The sequence below is a fragment of the Rhincodon typus genome, chromosome 2 (genome assembly GCF_021869965.1).
Source record: "Rhincodon typus isolate 14 chromosome 2, sRhiTyp1.1, whole genome shotgun sequence".
NCBI classification, from domain to species: Eukaryota; Metazoa; Chordata; class Chondrichthyes; order Orectolobiformes; family Rhincodontidae; genus Rhincodon; species Rhincodon typus.
The window spans coordinates 80,098,931-80,118,562 of NC_063333.1; the positions used below are offsets into that span (position 1 = coordinate 80,098,931).

The 19,632-nt window shown below is 40.9% G+C and overlaps 1 protein-coding gene across 1 annotated transcript in view; it reads right to left on the reverse strand.

Annotated features, from left to right (window-relative positions):
* LOC109913909 (dynein axonemal heavy chain 11-like) overlaps positions 1–19,632 on the reverse strand; it is a 336,187-nt gene that overhangs the window by 30,163 nt on the left and 286,392 nt on the right. Inside the window, exon 63 of the mRNA XM_048614118.1 lies at positions 7,691–7,933. Coding sequence (XP_048470075.1) covers positions 7,691–7,933 — 243 coding nt within the window. The remainder of the gene's footprint in view (positions 1–7,690; positions 7,934–19,632) is intronic.

Genomic DNA, 19,632 nt, shown 5'->3' on the forward strand with positions numbered 1-19,632 from the left:
TTTCACTTCTCCACAGGAGGCATACATCGATTGGTGCACTAATTATAAAGTCTCTTACTTATGGTTAAAGGTAACAGTTTACAGCAACTGGTGAAACAAAATAACTGGGGGAGGCAATGGCCTAGTGGTATTATTGCTAGACTATTAATCCAGAAACCCATCTAGTGCTTTAGGGACCCAGGTTCAAATCCCACCACAGCAGATCAATAATTTTAAAAAGTCTGGAATTAAGAATCCACTGAGCACCATGAATCCATTGTCGATTGTTGGAAAAACCCATCTGGTTCACTAATGTCCTTCATGGAAGGAAATCTGCTACCCCCACCCTGTCTGACCTACATGTGACTCTAGACCCACAGCAATGTTGTTGATTCTCAACTGCCCTCTGAAATGGCCTAGCAAGCCACCCAGTTGTACCAATCACTACGAAGTCTCAAAGAAATGAAACCAGATGGACCATCTGGCATCAACCTAGGGACCAGAAAAGACAATGGCAGAAACAGCCCTGTCAACCCTGCAAAGTCCTCCTCACGACCATCTAAGGGTTAGTGCCAAAATTGGCAAATCTGACTCACAGACTAGTTAAGCAACAGCCTGACATAATTATACTCACAGAATCATACTTTACAGACAATGTCCCAGACACCACCATCACCATCCCTGGATATGTCCTGTCCCACCAGCAGAACAGACCCAGCAGAGGGGGTGGCACAGTGGTATACAGTCGGGAGGGTGTTGCTCTAGGAGTCCTCAACATTGACTCCGGACCCATGAAATCTCAAAGCTTCAGGTTAAACGTGGGCAAGGAAACTTCCTGCTGGTTACCACATACTGTCCTCCCTCAGCTGATGAATCAGTACTCCTCAATGTTGAACAACACCTAGAGGAAGCACTGAGGATGGCAAGGGCACAAAATGTACTCTGGGTGGGGAATTTCAATGTCCACCACCAAGAGTGGCTCAGCAGCAGTAATACTGATCGAGCTGGTTGGGTCCTAAAGGACATAGCTGCTAGACTGGGAATGCAGCAGGTAGTGAGGGAACCAACAAGAGGAAAAAACATTCTTGACCTCATCCTTACCAGTTTTACAGCTGTAGTTGCATCTGCCTATGATAGTATCGGTAAGAGTGACCATCACACAGTCCTTGTGGAGACCAAGTCCCGCCTTCACATTGAGAATAACTACCATCGTGTTGTGTGACACTATCACTGTGCTAAATGGCACAGACTACACACAGATCTAGCAACTCAAGACTGGGCATCTATGAGGCACTGTGGGCCATCAAAAACAGCAGACTTATATTCCAGCACAATCTGTAACGACATGACCCGACATACCCCCCACTTAACCATTATCATCAAGCCAAGGGATCAACCCCGGTTCAATGGAGAGTGCAGGAGGGCATGCCAGGAGCAGCACCAGGCATACCTGAAGATGAGGTATCAACCTGGTGAAGCCACCAAACAGGACTACTGGCACGTCAAACAGCGAAAGCAGCAAGTGACAGACAAAGCTAAGCGATCCCATTACCAACGGATCAGATCTAAACCCTGCAATCCTGCCACATCTACTTGTAAATGGTGGTGGACAATTAAACAACTCACTGGAGGAGGAGGCTCCATAAATATCCCCATCCTCAGTGATGGAAGAGCCCATCACATCAGAGCAAAAGATAAGGCTGAAGCATTCGCAGCAATCTTCAGCCAGAAGTGCCAATGGATGATCCATCTCAGCATCCTCCAATGGTCCCCAGCATTACAGATACCAGTCTTCAGCCAATTCAATTCACTCCACGTGATATCAAGAAATAGTTGGTGATACTGGATACTGCAAAGGCCACAGGCCCTGACAACATTCCAGCAACAGTACTGAAGACTTGTGCTCCAGAACTTGATGCTCCCCTAGCCAAGCTGTTCCAGGATAGTTACAACACTGATATCTACCCAACAATGTGGAAAATTGTCCAAGTATGTCCTGTACACAAAAGGCAGGACAAATCCAACCCAGCCAATTACCGCCCCATCAGTCAACTCTCGATCATCAGTAAAGTGATGGAAGGTGTCATCAACAATGCTATGAGGCAGCACCTGCTCAGCAATAACCTGCTCAGCGACACCCAGTTTGGGTTCCACCAGGGCCACTCAGTTCCGGATCTCATTACAGCCTTGGTTCAAACATGGACAAAACAGCTAAATTCCAGACGTAAGGTGAGAGTGACAGCCCTTGATATCAAGGCTGCATTCGACCGAGTGTGGCATCAAGGAGCCCGAGCAAAACTGGAATCAATGGGTATCAGGGGGCAAACATCCTCTGGTTGGAGTCATACCTGACACATGGGAAGATGGTCGTGGTTGTGGGAGTTCAATCATCTCAGCTCCAGGACATCTCTGCAGGAGTTCCTCAGGGTAGCATCCTGGGCCCAACATCTTCAGCTGCTTCATCAATGACTTTCCCTCCATCATAAGGTCAGAAGTGGGGATGTTCGCTAATGTTTGCACAATGTTCAGCACCTTTTGTGACTCCTCAGATACTAAAGCAGTCCAAGTTCACATGCAACAAGATCTGGACAATATCCAGGCTTGCGCTGACATGTGGCAAGTGACATTCATGCCACACAAATGCCAGTCTATGACCATCACCAATAAGAGACAATCTAACACCACCCCTTGGCATTCAATGAAGTTACCATCACTGAATCCCCCACTATCAACATCCTGGGGGCTATCATTGACCAGAAACTCAACTGGACTCACCACATAAACAGAGTGGCTACAAGAGCAGGCCAGAAGCTAGGAATACTGCAGCGAGTAACTCACCTCCTGACTCCCCAAAGCCTGTCCACCATCTATAAGGCGCAAGTCAGGAGTGTGATGGAATACTCCCCACTTGCCTGGATGAGTGCAGTGCCAACAACACTCAAGAAGCTTGACACCATCCAGGAAAAAGCTGCCCGCTTGACTGGTACCACATTCACAAATATCCACTCCCTCCACCACCGATGGTCAGTAGCAGCAGTGTGTACTATCTACCAGATGCACTGCAGAAATTCACCAAAGATCCTCAGACAGCACCTTCCAAACCCACAACCACTTCCATCTAGAAGGACAAGGGCAGTAGACATATGGGAACACCACTGCCTTCAAATTCCTCTCCAAGCCAGTCACCATCCTGATTTGGAAATATATCGTCGTTTCTTCACTGTTGTGGGTCAAAATCCTGGAATTCCCTCCCTAAGGGCATTACGGGTCAACCTACAGCAGGAGGACTGCAGCAGTTCAAGAAGGCAGCTCACCACCACCTTCTCAAGGATAATTAGGGATGGACAAGAAATGCTGGCCAGCCAGCGACACTCACATCCCACAAATAAATAGAAAAAAAAGTCCTTTAGGCTTCAGCTGCATGGAGATAGCGACAGAACTTGCTCTTTCAGCAGTCCAGTGGCTTCACTCCCTCGATCACAAATACACAAGTAGTTCATTTGCCTAGGAGCTAATCAATAATTTGTCAAATTGATGTCTTCCAGCATCTAACTGGTCACAATTGCACAAACCAATCAGTAGTCGTTCACTGCACGAAACTCACTCTACCCAAACACACAGGCACACCAGTGCCATGCATCTTATTTCTCCTCCCTCACTATAACAGGTACAAAGACAGCAAAATCACAGTGGCTTGAGAGGTGTATAGAAATTGCAGGGAGGAATTAAAAAGCAATTTGGAGAGCAAAGAGGCAGTATTAGAAAACATTGGTGAGCAAGATTAGGGAGAATCCCAAGATATTCTTCAAGAATTTAAAGGTGTAGAGAAAAGTCAGTGAAACAGTGGGACCTATGAGGGATCAAGGGGGCAATACAGGCATGGAGCTGGAGGGCTTTTGATAGAATGTTAAATGAGTAGTTCACATCTGTTTGTACTCAGGAGGAGAGGATGCAAGGACACAATTTGAGAAGGTGGACTGTGAAGTTCTGAGCAGACTGATACAAGAGGCGATGAGGTATTTGAGATTTTGGCAGACTTAAAAGTGGACAAATCTCCAGGTCTGGATGAGTTGTATCTCCAGGTCTAGACGAAGTGGCAGATGTACATGGAAATTTTAGGAGCCCTGTTGCAAATTTTCAAATCATCTTTGGCCACAGAGGAGGTGCCAGGCAACTGGACAACGGTTAATGTGGCCCACCACAGGGATTGGTGCTGGGTCTCTAATTGTTTGTGATATTCATAAATGATGTATATGGGAATTGGTTCTGAGGCATGGTGGGGGGTGTGGGGGTTGGGAATGCAGATGACACAAAGATTGGCCAAGGAGTTGACAGTGAGGAAAAAGGATTTAGATTACAGGAAGATAAAAATAAATTGGTCAGTGGTCAGATGGGCAGATCAGTAGCAGATGGAACTTAACCCTGATAAAAGTGAGGTGATGGATTTTGAAAGAAGGAACAAGACAAGAGAATACTCAATCAATGGAAAGTTTCCAGTTCTGTCACCATGCAACCATGTTTCTGTCGTGACAATTAAATCACACCCATGTACCTTTATTTATGCCTTAAATCACTGATCTTGTGACGAATGCTGCATACATTAGGCAGAGTGTCATTAACTCTGTCTTTTTAACATCATTTGGCACTCAATGCATGCACGATACTCAGCATTGTTTCTCCTAACTTTTAGTCTAATTCGCATCTTATCTACATCCTATTAACAAACTTTACTTCCTTCCAATTTGGGCTACCCCTCAAGTTACCATCCACCTGACAAGTTGGTTTAAATCCACCCAACAGCACTAGCAAATCTCCCTTTGAGGTTATCAGTCCTGTCCAGCTTGTACAGATCCTACCAGCCCCAGAATTGGCACCAATGCCTCAGAAATCTGATGTACTTCCTCCTGCACCAATTCTACAGTCATGTGTTCAATTAATTAATCCTCCTGTTGTTAAGCTCGCTAATAAATCATACCATTACTTTTTCCTCATTGTTACCTGCACACAGAAGGAATGGATGTTCATGGAACATAACAACAAGACTGTTCTAATTTTCACTGGATTCAATCCTCAGGACTCTGAAAATCTAATCAGGACAGACACAGCACAATTTCAGAATCCATAAAGTCAGCTACATGAACATGTAAATGGCACAAAGTGACTTGCTCTCTGACACTGTAACTTGGAAAAATAGTGAGGTAAACCACACCCACTCAATTTCATTTACAGGCAGCCTTAATGACATTTAAGTTTACTGGATAAGATTTTGAGAGTTAGTTGTTGGATCAGAGATTCAGTAATTGTCCATCTTTTGCCCCCATTTTCCTTGACACCTGGACTATACTTCCCAAATTGAGTGATTCTCTCAATCAATCCAGCCCTGAATCTCTTACAGGCTATTTGGTGTGTTTCCATTTGATTTTGTTATCATTGTACTAACAAAGAAAGCTTTTTATTGCACATAACTGCAGATAAATACATTTGTAATAACCTTCTATGAAATACTGTTTTGAATACTCAACAACACTTAAGAAAATCTCATATGCATTATGATGTTGCAGTAGCATGGACCACATAAGTAAGTAGTGGCATTGTCTGGTGGTGAAAATTAAGCTGATAAACGTGAAGACGAGTGAAATACAAAAATGGCACTTCCCTGTTCGCAATCATTTAGGATTTCTGGATTTGTTCCAAAGAAGTGATCCCTGTGGCAATTCTGCTAATGATTTTACATTCAGACATTAAACATACCAAATGCGAATCTGTATCCATTCATCAGACAATTGGGTACATTAGTAGGTGCTAACAATAATCATCAACACTGATCAACAATGGTATGCACTTGGAGTTGTTATTTTTTCATTTCTAGTGTAATATACTGTTAGGTTCTGCCAAATAGGTTTAATTCCATTTACATTCTAAATCAATGGTACTGGGAAATAATACTGCTGTTAGATCTAGAAGTCTGCTGTCAGTTATAATATAAATGGCTTTGTTCAATGCTTCAAACAGCAGGAAGTACCACAAAAGCAATTTTCCTGAAAGGTCAGCTTCCATGTGTATCCTGATAGCTCTACCTCATCAGCACCTCTCTGGGTTCCATCTCTACCCAATATGTCACTTTACTTGTTTGACAACCGGTACTGGATAGGCAAAAATTTCTTTCAAGAACTTCCTTTTCTAGATATTGGTAAGACCAAAGTAATTACTTTAGTCCAAGCAAAAACTGGCCTAACCTCTCTGCTGAGCAACTGAGACTGTTTGCTTTCAACCTGAGATGATCTTGTGAGCATATATCTGCTTCATCACCAAGACTGTTCACTTCCTGTTACCTCTGTAATCATGGAATCCCTACAGTGTGGGAGCAGGCCATTGAATCCAAATCAACCCTCTGAAGGGCATCCCACCCAGACCCACCCCCTACCTTATCCGTGTAACTCTGCATTTTCCACAGTTAATCCACCAATCTTACACATACCTAGACACTATGGGCAAATCAGCATAGCCAATCCACCTAACCTGCACATCTTTGGACTGCAATTAGGAAACTAGAGCACTTGGACAAAACCCATACAGACACTGGGAGAACATGCAAACTCCACACAGACAATCACCCCAGTCTGGGATTGAACCTGGGTCCTTGGTGCAATAAGGCAGCAGTGCTAACCACTGAGCCACCATGCCATCCAGCTAATGTCAGCTGATTCTGTCCCTTACCTGCTGAAACCCTTACTCATACATTTGAAGCCACTAGATTTAATTATTTTAATACCTTTCAGGCTGACCTCCATCTTCCACCCTCTATAGAATTGAGTTCATCCAAAACTCTACTAGCTACAACCTAACTCAAAATATATCTCACCCACACATTAGCCCTGTGCAGATCTGTACTGACTCCCAGTTTTAATACACCTTAATTCTAAATTATCATCCATGTTTTCAAATCCTTCTAGGACCTTCATATTTCTTTACCTTCCTGAGTGGTAAAACCTTCGAAGATATCTTCTTTATTCGTTTTTCATTCCCAATTGTTTTAACTATAATAAAAGCACCTATGCTTTGGTTGCCTAGTATCTAAGCTCTGCCATTCTCTCCATAATCTTTTTGCCTCTCTCCTGCTTATTTTTTTTTAGAATCCCTACAGTTTAGAAACATCATACGTTTTTTAGCTATACTTTTGGTCATCTGACATAATATCTCTCCGAGGCTCACTTTCAAATTTTGTTTGATAACCTTCCTGTAAAATACCTTGGAACATTATGTCTTATGAAAGGCACGATACAAATCCAAGTTGTTGTCACAATAATAATTTATACCTGAAAAGTTATTGTTTCTCTAGGATGTTGATTGATTTGCTATGTATCATTGGCATTTCTGGTTGTTAATTTAGAAGGATATTGAAGTCTTGTTTCAGCTTCAGAATTATGCAATTTGTGGTCTCTTGCTGCTGGTTTCCAATATTTACTCTGAATGCGGATGAATGACACAGCAAGAGCTCAGGAATGTACAGATATATGTAAATATTTATGTCATCTAGAGTATCATCACAAGTGAGCGTACTTCAGCATTTTCAAGTTCTGTTCATTTTTATATTATATAAATAAAATGTAAGGTTAAACTAACAGATATTTTGCATTGTTGTATGTTCGCTTGTAATATATTAAGAAGACTTTTTTACAGTCCTTACATATAATTGTACAGTAAATCTGACCTTTTCCTCTGTAGTCTGTGCAGATCCCTCTCCAATAGATGAATCTCTTGGCTGCATCTCCACTAATGTTCGAAAGAGATTATCTGATGTTACTGTGAGGAACTCAATTTCAGCATTAGAGTGCAGGCCATATAACACTGGGCTTTCTGGAGGAAGCATTTCATCAATGTACTTATGGTATCCAATATAATCCAAGTTGGGAGGAGCGATAAAACCTGGCGTCAGTGTAAGTTCTCCTTCAAGCTACATTACAACAAGATTTGCATTAGAAAACCTACTTTGATAAATAATAAGAAAAATCATACAAACATTTCAAGAGTTGAGTAAGATAATAGAAATCACTGCTTTTGAAATGAATAAATAATATTAAATATAAAATTATAAAGAACTAAAGTCTTGGTGGTAATACCCGATTAATTTGGACTCCAATAACATTTTAAGCAAGAAGAGAGTGAACAAGTGTGATGTTTAGAAATACTTATAAAGCACAATGTTTATTTCAAATTACTACAATCTAATTTTAGAAAATTACAGGTTGTAATGGGGAGATGCATTGTGGTAAATCACAGAACAAGGAATTCAGAGGCTCAAGCTAATGATTTGGAGACACAGATTCAAACTCCATCATGACAGCTGGTGGAATTTCAATTCTATTAATAAATCTGGAATTGAAAGCTAATCTCAGTTATGGTGACCATGAAACTATCACAAATTGATGTAAAACCCATCTGGTTTATAAATATCCTTAAACAAAGGAAATCTGTATTTATCTGGTCTGGTTTACACATTGTCTCCAGAGTCACAGCAATGTGGTTGATCCTCAATTGCTGCCTGAAATAGTCTAGTAAGCCAATCAGTTCAACAAATGTTGGCCTTGACAGAAATGCCCACAGCCCTTGCAAGAACAAATATATCTCCACAGAATACACTAAGACAAAGAGGAATGTCTAAGATACTTTGATACCATAAGATAAATATATGAAATCCATTAAACTGTAAAAAATCAGTGCTGGGAAAGGTTTAACACTCACAAACCTATATCTTATTCATATTTTTTAACCAGCCAATCAGAGACATATCAGACAAAAATAAAGGACTATTGGTTATTATATGCAGCACATTGAATCTGCCTGGAGATGCAGTTTGAATTCCTCTATGCAGCATAATAAAGCTATAAATGCACAGCTCATGTGAAGAATCTGATTTTGCATTTTATTAGGTACACACCTTTATAGAGAGTTACTGGTTTGGAGCAGTCTTCTTTTATGCCATAATTAGCACAATTACATTATAAACATATTTTTTAAAATCTGCAGTTCCATATTGCAATGTCGTCACTCATGCCATCTGAAGTGGTAGTCTCAGACCAATAAGAACAGATATTGGTTGAAATTGAAAAATTGCAAAGCCTTGTCAAAATATATATCTAAAATCAAGAAAATTGTTCATTGCTGAATTATTCCCACACTCAGAAGGAGCAACTGTCTGAGTTTTCAATTCACTTCTCTTGCCTTAAGACCGTAAAACGCAGGAGCAGAAGTAGGCCATTCCGCCCATCAAGTCTGCTCTGCCATTCAATGAGATGATGGCTGATCTGATAATCCTCAACTCTACTTTCCTGCCTTTTCCATATAACCCTTGATTCCACTACTGATAAGAATCTGGCAAATCTTAGCCTTGAATATACTTAACCAATCATCCTTGGCTGCCCTCTGTGGTAAAGAATTTACAGATTCGCTACCCTCTCAGCAAAGAAATTCCTCCTATCTCTGTCTCAAAGGTGCAATCCTCTATCTGAGGTTATGCCCTTTGGTTTTAGAATCGCACACAAGGGTAAAGAACCTTTCCACATCTATCCAACAAGCCTGATAAGAATCATATGTTTCAATAAGGTCATCTCTCATTCTTCTGTATTCCAACAGGTACATGCCCAATTTACTCAACCTCTCCTCATCAGATAAACATTCCATCTCTGGTATCAGCTTAGTGAATTTTTTTTGGACTGTCTCCAGTGCCAGTGTACATTTCCTTAGATAGCGGGTCCAAAACAGTTCACAGTTTTTCTACTACATTCTGTCCAGTGCCTTGTATAGTTTTATACTCTATTCCCTCTGAAATAAAGGCCAAGACTCTACTTGCTTCTCCTATTACTCGATGAACTTTGATGCTAACTTTTTGTGATTCATTGACAAGGACTCCTAAATCCTGCTGTTCTGTAGCTTTCTGCAGTCTTTCTCCATTTGAATAATATTCACCTCCTTTATTTATCATACTAAACAGCACAAGTTCACATGTTCCCATGTTATACACCATCTGCCAAGTGTTTTTCCACTCGTTTAACCTGTTTATATCTCTCTGCAGACTCTCTGCGCCATCGTCACCACTTGCTTTCCCACGTATATTTTTGTCATCCATAAATTTGGCTGGATGACATTCAATTCCGTCATTCATGTTATTACTATATATTGTAAATAACTATGGCCCCAGCTCTCTCCTGCATGGCACTTCACAAGTTACAGGGTGCCCTTGTCCCAACTCTCCATTTTCTATTACATAACCAATCCTCTAGTCAATACTAATATACTACCTCTGAGACCATGGGCTCTTATCTTATTAAGTAGCCTAATGTGTAGTATCTTGTTAAGTGCCTTCTGAAAATCCAAATATATTAGGTTCACTGCTTCCCTTTTGCCTATCCTACTTGTTACTTCCTCAAAGGATTCTAGTAAATTTGCCAAGCATCATTTTCCCTTATGAAGGCATGTTGACTCTACTTGATTATATTATGTACTTCTAAATGCTCTGATATTCGTTATAGCAGACTGTAATATTTTCCCAATAACAGATGTTAAGCTAACTAGTCTATAGTGACCTGTTTTTCTGTCTCCTTCCGTTTCTAAATAAAGGTGTTATGTTGGTAGTTTTCCAATCCTGTAGGACTTTTCCAGGTTATTACCAGTGCATCAATTATCTCTGCAGCTATTTCCTTTAATATCCTAGGATGCATCCTATCAGGTCCAGACGACTAATCAATCTTTATCCCCATTGGTTTCCCTAGCACATTTTCTCTAGTGATAGCTATTGTATTTATTTCATGTCTGCATTTTTGCCCCTTGATTATTTAATAAATTTAATCTGCTTCCTTTTAAGAAGTTGTTGACTCTTCACTTGATGATCATTTCATGCCAGAAAGTCCCCTTTGGTACCTTATACACGTAGCAATTCTTCACCTTAAAAGCCTAGATTATAAATGTATGCAAGATCCATTTCTGCCAGGGACATCATAGCTGAACCTGAAGTAATGAAGACAACTGTAATGTTCTGACCATTGCCCACACTGAGGTCACTTAGCCAGTCATTTTTCAGCAATTGGAAGAAACTCATCGCTGCATTAACTTCATTTTAATTCCTGCCTTCCCCAACTTCAAGTCAGTTTGGACAAGCTGTAAAAAATATAGCTCCCATAAGCACAGCTGTTTAATACAGTGAATGCTGCATCCCTCAGCACCGTGTTAAAGTATACGACACGAGGTTATAGTCCTACAGGTTTATTTGAAAGCACAAGCTTTCGGATCCTCAGTCCTTCTACAGGTGTTAGTGGGAGAGGTAGTATCAAACACAGAATTTATAAGTAAAAGATCAAAAGTTCACACCACTGATGAGGATGTACTAAACAAACCCAGGATGCTGTTAAATCTTTAATCAGTTGGAAGGTTTTAAATGATTAATATGTATATGTAAATCTCTGAATTCCTTTCAAGTCACGGTCCTGAGAGAACTAAAGGTTTTACCAGTGTAAGGAAGAGGTGACATTTTAGGTCACTAAAATTTCCTACTTAGGAAATAAAACCAGTCTGACTCCAAACTAAAACACAAACAGATTCTAAACAAGGTCTCACACCTAGCATGCATTGTCTGACCTAAAATGTCACCTCTTCTTTACATTAGTTTCCTCAGGACTACGACTTGAAAGGAATTTGGGGATTTACATATACATATTAATCAATTAAAACCTTCTGACTGATTAAAAATTTAACAGCATCTTAGGTTTGTTTAGTATATCCTCACCAATGGTGTGAACCTTTAATCTTTTACTTATAAATTCTGTGTCTGATACCATCTCTCCCACTAACACCTGAAGAACAAAGAAAATTACAGGAACAGGCCCTTCGGCCTTCCTGGCCTGCACCAACATGCTTCCCATCACAACTAAAATCCCCTATCCTTCTGGGGACCGTACCCTCTATTCCCATCCTATTCATGTATTTGTCAAGACACCCTTTAAAAGTCACTATTGTGTCTGCTTCCACTAACTCCCCCGGCAGCGAGTTCCAGGCATCCACTGCCCTCTGTGTAAAAAAACTTGCCTCGTACATCTCTTTTAAACCTTGCCCCTCGTACATTAGACCCATGCCCCCGAGTGATTGACTCTTCCACCCTGGGAAAAAGCTTCTGACTGTCCACTCTATCCATGCCCTTCATAATCTTGCAGACCTCTATCAGGTCCCCCCTCAACCACCACCGTTCCAGAAAGAACAACGCAAGTTTCTTCAACCTCTCCTCATAGCTAATGCCCTCCATACCAGGCAACATCCTGGTAAATCTTTTCTGTGGCCTCTCCAAAGCCACCTGGTAGTGTGGTGACCAGAATTGAACACAATATTCCAAATGTGGTCTAACTAAGGTTCTATAAAGCTGCAACATTACCTGCCAATTTTTAAACTCAATGCCCTGGCCGATGAAGGCAAGCATGCCGTATGCCTTGTTGACTACCTTTTCCACCTGTGTTGCCACTTTCAGTGACCTGTGTGCCTGTGTACCCAGATCCCTCTGCCCATCAGTACTCTTAAAGGTTCTGCCATTTACTGTATGTTTTCCATCTGGATTACACTTTCCGAAATGCATTACCTCATATATTTCCGGATTAAACTTTATCTGCCATCTCTCTGCCCAAGTCACCAACTAATCTATATCCTGCTGTATCCTGTGACAGTCCTCATTGCTATCCGCAATTCCAACAACTGTTGTGTCATGTGCAAACTTACTAATCAAACCAGTTACATTTTCCTCCAAATCATTTATATATATTACAAATAGCAAAGGTCCCAACACTGATCCCTGAGGAATGCCACTAGTCACAGCCCTCCATTCAGAAATGCACCCTTCCACTGCTACCCTCTGTCTTCCATGAACGAGCCAGTTTTTATCCATCTCGCAAGCTCACCTCTGACCCTGTGCGACTTTACCTTCTGTATCTGTCTGCCATGAGGGACCTTGTCAAAGGCCTTACTGAAGAAGGACTGAGGCTCCAAAAGCTTGTGCTTTCATATAAACCTGTTGGACTGGTGTCATGTGATTTTTGACCTTGTCCACCCCAGTCCAACACCGGCCCCTCTACATCATGTTAAAGTAGACAGCTTTCTTCTCAGTAGGCCTAATTCAGGAATTTAACATACATTTTATCTTTCGTCTCAGATATGACAGGAAACAGGAAAATTCTGGCTATAGGTAGAGTCACCCCAGCATCAACAGCAAAAGGATTGTTTAAAATGACAGTCCTGGTGCTGGACTGGCCATCTACTACTGTTCTCTCATGTTGTTGAACATTTGAGGACTCTTGTAGAACATTCTGGCTTCATGACAGGACACACCACTATGAACTGGTAAAGAAAACAGAATACTATCCTGTAATTCTTGCACATCTGAGAAGGCCGTGATGCAGAATCACCTGGTCGTGGGAGACCCATCGCCATTACCCCTGTGTTAATGATCTTGTTTAGGGCAGGCAAAAGTATCGTCACCCTCCCCCAACAACCTCTGCCTCCACACTAGGCTAAAAGGAGCTACAGAAAAAGGTCAGGACGCCAAGTTATCTGGCAGTCAGCCTAAGGTACAGTCCTGCGTCACACTTCTGTGGAAAGTACGGTGGGAAGAGCCATGGATTTTGAAATCCCTTTCCTTTACAAGAGTATTGCCAGGATTGGAGGGCCTGAGCTATGGAGAGAAACTGAACAGGCTGGGGCTTTTTTCCCTGGAGCGTCGGAGGCTGAGGGGTGACCTAACAGAGGTTTATAAAATCATGAGGAGCATGGATAGGGTGAATAGACAAGGTCTTTTGCCCAAAACTAGAGGGTAGAGGTTTAAGGTGAGGGGGAAAAGGTTTGAAAGGGACCTGAGGGGCAACTTTTTCACACAGAATGTAATGCGTGCATGGAATGAGCTGCCAGAGGAAGTGATGGAGTGGAGTACAATTACAACATTTAAAAGGCACCTGGGTGTGCACATGAATAGGAAGGATTTACAGGGATATAGTCCAAATGCTGGCAAATGGGACCAGATCACTTTAGGATATCTGGTTGGCATGGATCAGTTGAACCAAAAGGTCCATATCCACACTATGACTCCATGACTCTGTCTGCTGTGGATGCTGCATTCATCCACGGAGAATCAAAGAGAAAGGTAGAATAAAAATCTGTTAGGATGATGAATACAGTGATAGAATGCAGGCAGAACTGTTATTTCAAAAGGATGCATTCTGAATACTTCAGATACTTGACAGCTAAGACACTATAAGAGCTAAATGTCAATAAAGCTCCAGGTAAAATGGGAAATGTCCCCAATTCATTAGGGAATTAAATGAGGAAATGATCAATGTTCTTTTAGTTGATATTTTTTATAGCTTCATACATTATGGAAATGTACTTGAGAACTGGAGATCCAATATTTGAAGGCAGAATATGGCACTGTCCTTCTTATTCTTCACAAGCCAGTTAGTCTAATATCCACAGTGGAATCTGCTTGAAGGCATTTTACACAATGCTATGGGTGGAGAAATGTCTCCTCATCTCCGTCCTAAATCATCTATCCTGAATCCTCATACTGTGACCCCTGGATGTGGACGCACCCACCATTGGGAACACCTTCCCTGCATCTACCCTGTCTAGTCCTGTTAGAATTTTATAAGTCTTTATGAGATTCTCCTCATTCATCTGAACTGTAACGAAAATAAACCCAACCTAGTCAATCTCTCCTTATACGTCAGACCCGCCATCCCTGGAATTAGCCTGGTAAACCTTCGCTGCACTCCCTTGAGAGCAAGAGCATCTTTCCTCAGAAAAGGAGGCCAAAACTGCGCACAATATTCCAGGTGTGGTCTCACCAAGGCCCTGTACAACTGCAACAACACATCCCTGCTCCTGTACTCAAAACCTCTTGCAATGAAGGCCAACATACCATTTGTCTTCTTTACTACCTGCTGCACCTGCATGTTTACCTTCAGCGACTGGTGCACCCAGGTCCCGCTGCACACTCCCCTCTCCCAATTTACAGCCATTCAGGTAGTAATCTGCCTTCTTGTTTTTGCTTCCAAAGTGAATAACCTCAGATTTACTCAACTTCCTGTACCTGTCATTGATTTGCCCACTTACCCAACCTGTTGAGATCATGCTGAAGAATCTCTGCATCCTCGTCACAGTTCACCCTCCCACCCAACTTGGTATCATCTGCAAACTTGCAGATGTTACAAATTGTTCCCTTATCCAAATCATTTATACATATTGTGAATAGCTGGTGTCCCAGCACCAATCCCTATGGCACCCCGTTAGTTACTGCCTGCCAATTTGAAAATGACCCATTAATTCCTACTCTTTGTTTCCTCTCCGCCAACCAGTCTCCTATCCATCTCAATACACTTCCCCCAATTCCATGCGCTTTACTCTTGCACATTAATCTCTTTGTCAAACGCTTTCTGAAACTCCAAATATACTACATCAACTGGCTCCCCCTTGTCAACTCTATGAGTTACATTTTCATAGAATTCCAACAGATTTGTCAAGCATGATTTCCCCTTTATAAATCAATGCTGACTCTGTCTGTTCCTGCCACTCCTTTCTAAATGTTTTGCTACAAAATCCTGGACAATGGATTTGAGAATTTTCCTCACTACAGATGCTAGGCTCACCAGTCTATAATTCCCTGTTTTCTCTCTACCTCCCTTTTTGAATATTGGAGTGACATTAGCCACCTTCCAATCTGCAGGGCCTGTTCCAGAATCTATAGAATCCTAGAAGATGACCACCAAAGCACCCATTATTTCTCGAGCTACTTCCCTAAGTACTCTGGCACGTAGATTATCAGGCCCTAGGGATTTATCGGCCTTCAATCCCAACAATTTTCCCAGCACCATTTCTCTACCGTATTGATCTCCCTCAGCTCTTCCCTCTCACTAAATAATTCTGGTATCTGATTTGTGTCCTCTTTTGTGAAGGCAGAACCAAAGTATATATTCAGTTCCTCAGCCATTTCTTCATCCCCTATTATACATTCCCCTCTTTTTCTTCTTTCTCTCTCTTATTCTCTTCCTTCTTTCTCTCTCTCTTTCTTCTTTCTCTCTCTTTCTCTATCTCTTACTTCTTTCTCTCACTTATTCGCTTTCTTCTTTCTCTCTGTTTCCTACATTTCTCTTTACTAATTTCTTTCTCTTCATGTACCTATAGAAACTCTTAGCGTCAGTCTTTATGTTCCCTGCAAGTTTACTTACGTAATAGACTACAGTGTTTCTTCAGATGTGACTGGGCTTTTAAGGGATATTTAACGTAGTCCCAGTGATGAAATATAAGGTTCAAGGAATAGTTAGCACATTGTTTACATGGATTAAGAACTCCCAGCAAAGCAAAAGACGAGGGCAAGAGATAAATGGAAAGTGCAAAAAAGCAATCAAGGGATTGACAGAGCAACTCATTATTTTCAAGAATCATAGGACTGAAAAATAATATTAGTAGCATGGATCTTACTGACAGCCCAAAAAGCTGGATGGGATGTACTGGAGGCAGACGCAACATAGCTTTGATGGTCAGCGGGACCTGTACCTGCAACTTTCCATGACCAGGTAGGTAGGGCACCGGAATCAGTTAGGCAAATGTGGGTGAAAAATCAGAGCTTGAGAGAAGGGATGCTGTGTTATGGGGGTGGCTGCTCTCATCAGAGAGTCTCAATATGGGCAAGAAGAGTGTTCAAAAAGAAGACCTACTTCCTGCTGGTAGGCAGCCGGAGGTGGGGTGCACAGAGAGTGGTGGAACTGGCCTCTGATTGAGAGGGCTGGCTGCTATCTTTCTTACTGCTGGCTAGCTGGCATGGTAGGGAGGAAATGATGTCTCACAAATTCCTACTTTCCCTCACCTTTTCAAGGAATCTACCTTCCAGAACAATCTCAAACGGCTGGTAAAACCCAACACATAGTGTCCTTATGGCACGGAAGAAGGCAAACTGCCTATCAAGTCCACACTGCTTCTCTGCAGAGCAATCCCCAATCCCAATTCCCAATAGTCCAAATTCCCCATCTTATTTCTGTAGCCATGCATGTTTATTTTTCTCAAGTACTGCCATCTTTAAAGATCATTACACATAAACCTCAAATCCTTTTGTTCCAGTAGTCTGTTTTGAACTGTGCTATGTAATCTATATTGCCTCTCCCTAACCCTTCTGCCAAAATGCAATACCCCATCTTGCTATTAAATCCCATTTGCCAATTGTTTATCTGTTCTGCCAGGCTATCTATGTTCTTTTGCAGGCAATTGACATTATCTACACTGCTTGCCATATCTCCAAACTTGGTATCATTGGAAAATATGGAAATTTTACTTCGTGTACCAATATCCAACTAATCAGTGGTTCCTGCACTGAATCTTTGGAAACACCACTATACATCATTCTCTAGTCTGAAAAATAACTGTTTACTATGACTAGTTGTTTTCTGCCATTAAGCCAAATTTTATACGGTCTCAAATTTATATCCTGCGTCTGATAATTTATCAAACAGCTTTCTTAAAATCCAAATGTACAACATCCATTGCATTCTCTTCATCAAGCTTCGCTGTTACTTTATCAAAAACATTCAATTAGATTAGTCAAGTGCAATTTGTCTCTGACAAATCCATGTTGGTCTTTTTTGAATTAACTCATACCTTTCCAAGTGCCTGTTGATTATTTTCCCTGATTATTGTTTCCAGAACCTTAACTGCTCCTGATGTTAGACTTACTAACTAGGAATGTCTTTATACACTGTCTTGAATAAGGGAGTCACATTTATCATTCTCCAAACCCTAGTATCTCTCCTATATCTAGAGAAGATTGTAAGATTATGGCAGCATTTCTGCCATCTCCCACTCCCACTTTCTTTAGCAACCGTGGATACAGACCATCAAGACCAGGCAAATTAACCACTCTAAGTCAACCAGCCTTTTCAGTGTATTCTTTCTATCAATTTTTATCCCATCCACTACCTCTACCCATCATCTCTTTTACTGTTAATTTGTCAGCATCCTGTTCGTTAATAAATATTGATACCAGGTGTTGGTTCTGTTGCCCTGAAAGCAACAGAAATGAGGAGGCAGCTCTGAATGTGAAACACATCTACCTTGGGTGGATTATAAAAGTTCAAAATCATGGCAGTGTTACTGGTTATGAGAGAAGATGTGCTTCATAATTAAGGTAAGTAGTAGTTACTCTACTAGTTGGCCACCTGCTTGCTGATACAGGAAAAGATGGCCCATCTTACGCCTTTCTTTGGAAAATAGAGATATTACTGCCGCCTAGTTATCTTGTATGAAGGTACAAACTTGGTGCATCATCCCAACAACAACTGGGTCTGTTAGCTGACTTGGTTGGATGGCTCATGTGGTGCAGAATGACACCAACAGTGCAGGCTCAATTCCTGTACTAGGTGTGGTAATGCATAGAGTCTTGCTTCCTTGCCTTGCACCACACTTGATGTGGAGTGGTAGCTAGGCTATAAAACCAATAGTCTCTGTCTATTGGAGACAGATGCCTATGGTCCCCTATGACTATGGTTATTTGCCAAATTAAAATTCATGGCTGGTTTGGCTTCTGAATTGGATTTTGAAAAAACATTACTAAAAGATGACTTTAAATGGCATTTTTCAAAATAAAGAAGGAGTTGACAGTAATCACTGAGTTTATTCTGAAAGCACTTGGTCCTTGCAAGGCAGTTAAAAATGAAGCAGGTGGTGGGATGTATCTGAAGTTATTGTAGGAGAAAACAAGATACTATATACAGATCAATGGTAGGTTAATTCTTAATTATACTGGGAATTTTTGATCATCCTCCCTCAAAAACATATAGAATTATAAAATGGATTTAGAAATAGTGACAAGGATGATTCAAGTGTTTAGACGCTAAATTATGAAGAAAGGCTCATATGAGTAACTTTGATATTACTGGACAAAATTTCAAAGTTTGATATGAGAAAGATTTTTAATAAATGACAGACGTACACTGAACTGAAATGAGCATGTTATTTGGATAACATGGATAATGAGATAAATTCATAAGGTATAACATTCATTTTATTTTGAGCAAAGTGAATGGTTTAGAGGGAAAAAAATCTTCCTAAAGCATATGGAGCAGATTTCCAGAGAAAGCAGATAAATTGGCTTAATTATCATGTTTAAAAAGGAGATTGATAGATGTTGAAAAATGCGATTAAGAACGATAGAATATTTGACAAAGTTTGACTTTCTTTTGGTCCAGAAGGGGCCAGTGAGGAAAGCTGTTGTTTCTTAATTCTGGGGCATCATTAGATTGTAGAAGAATGGGAGAAAAGGCCAAATAATTATGCATTGATTTTGTCATCTTAGCTGGATAAACAGTGTCTGATTTTCACTCTGGATTTTCCTAGGCTATATAAAATTTGATTTACCTTGCTGCATTAATAGTGGCACTTGTAGTGAAGGAGATTAGAAATTCATCTCGACAGTAACATGAGTATGCAAAGCTCCTAACAATGCATTTTGCTTAAAACTAGTATTATTTTCCAAAGGAATTATTAAAATGTGTTAAAATGGTTTAAAAAAAACTTCTTCTGATTGTAAAATCAATTTCCCTGTAGCGTGTTTGGAATTAACATTAGCAGATTAATACTAAA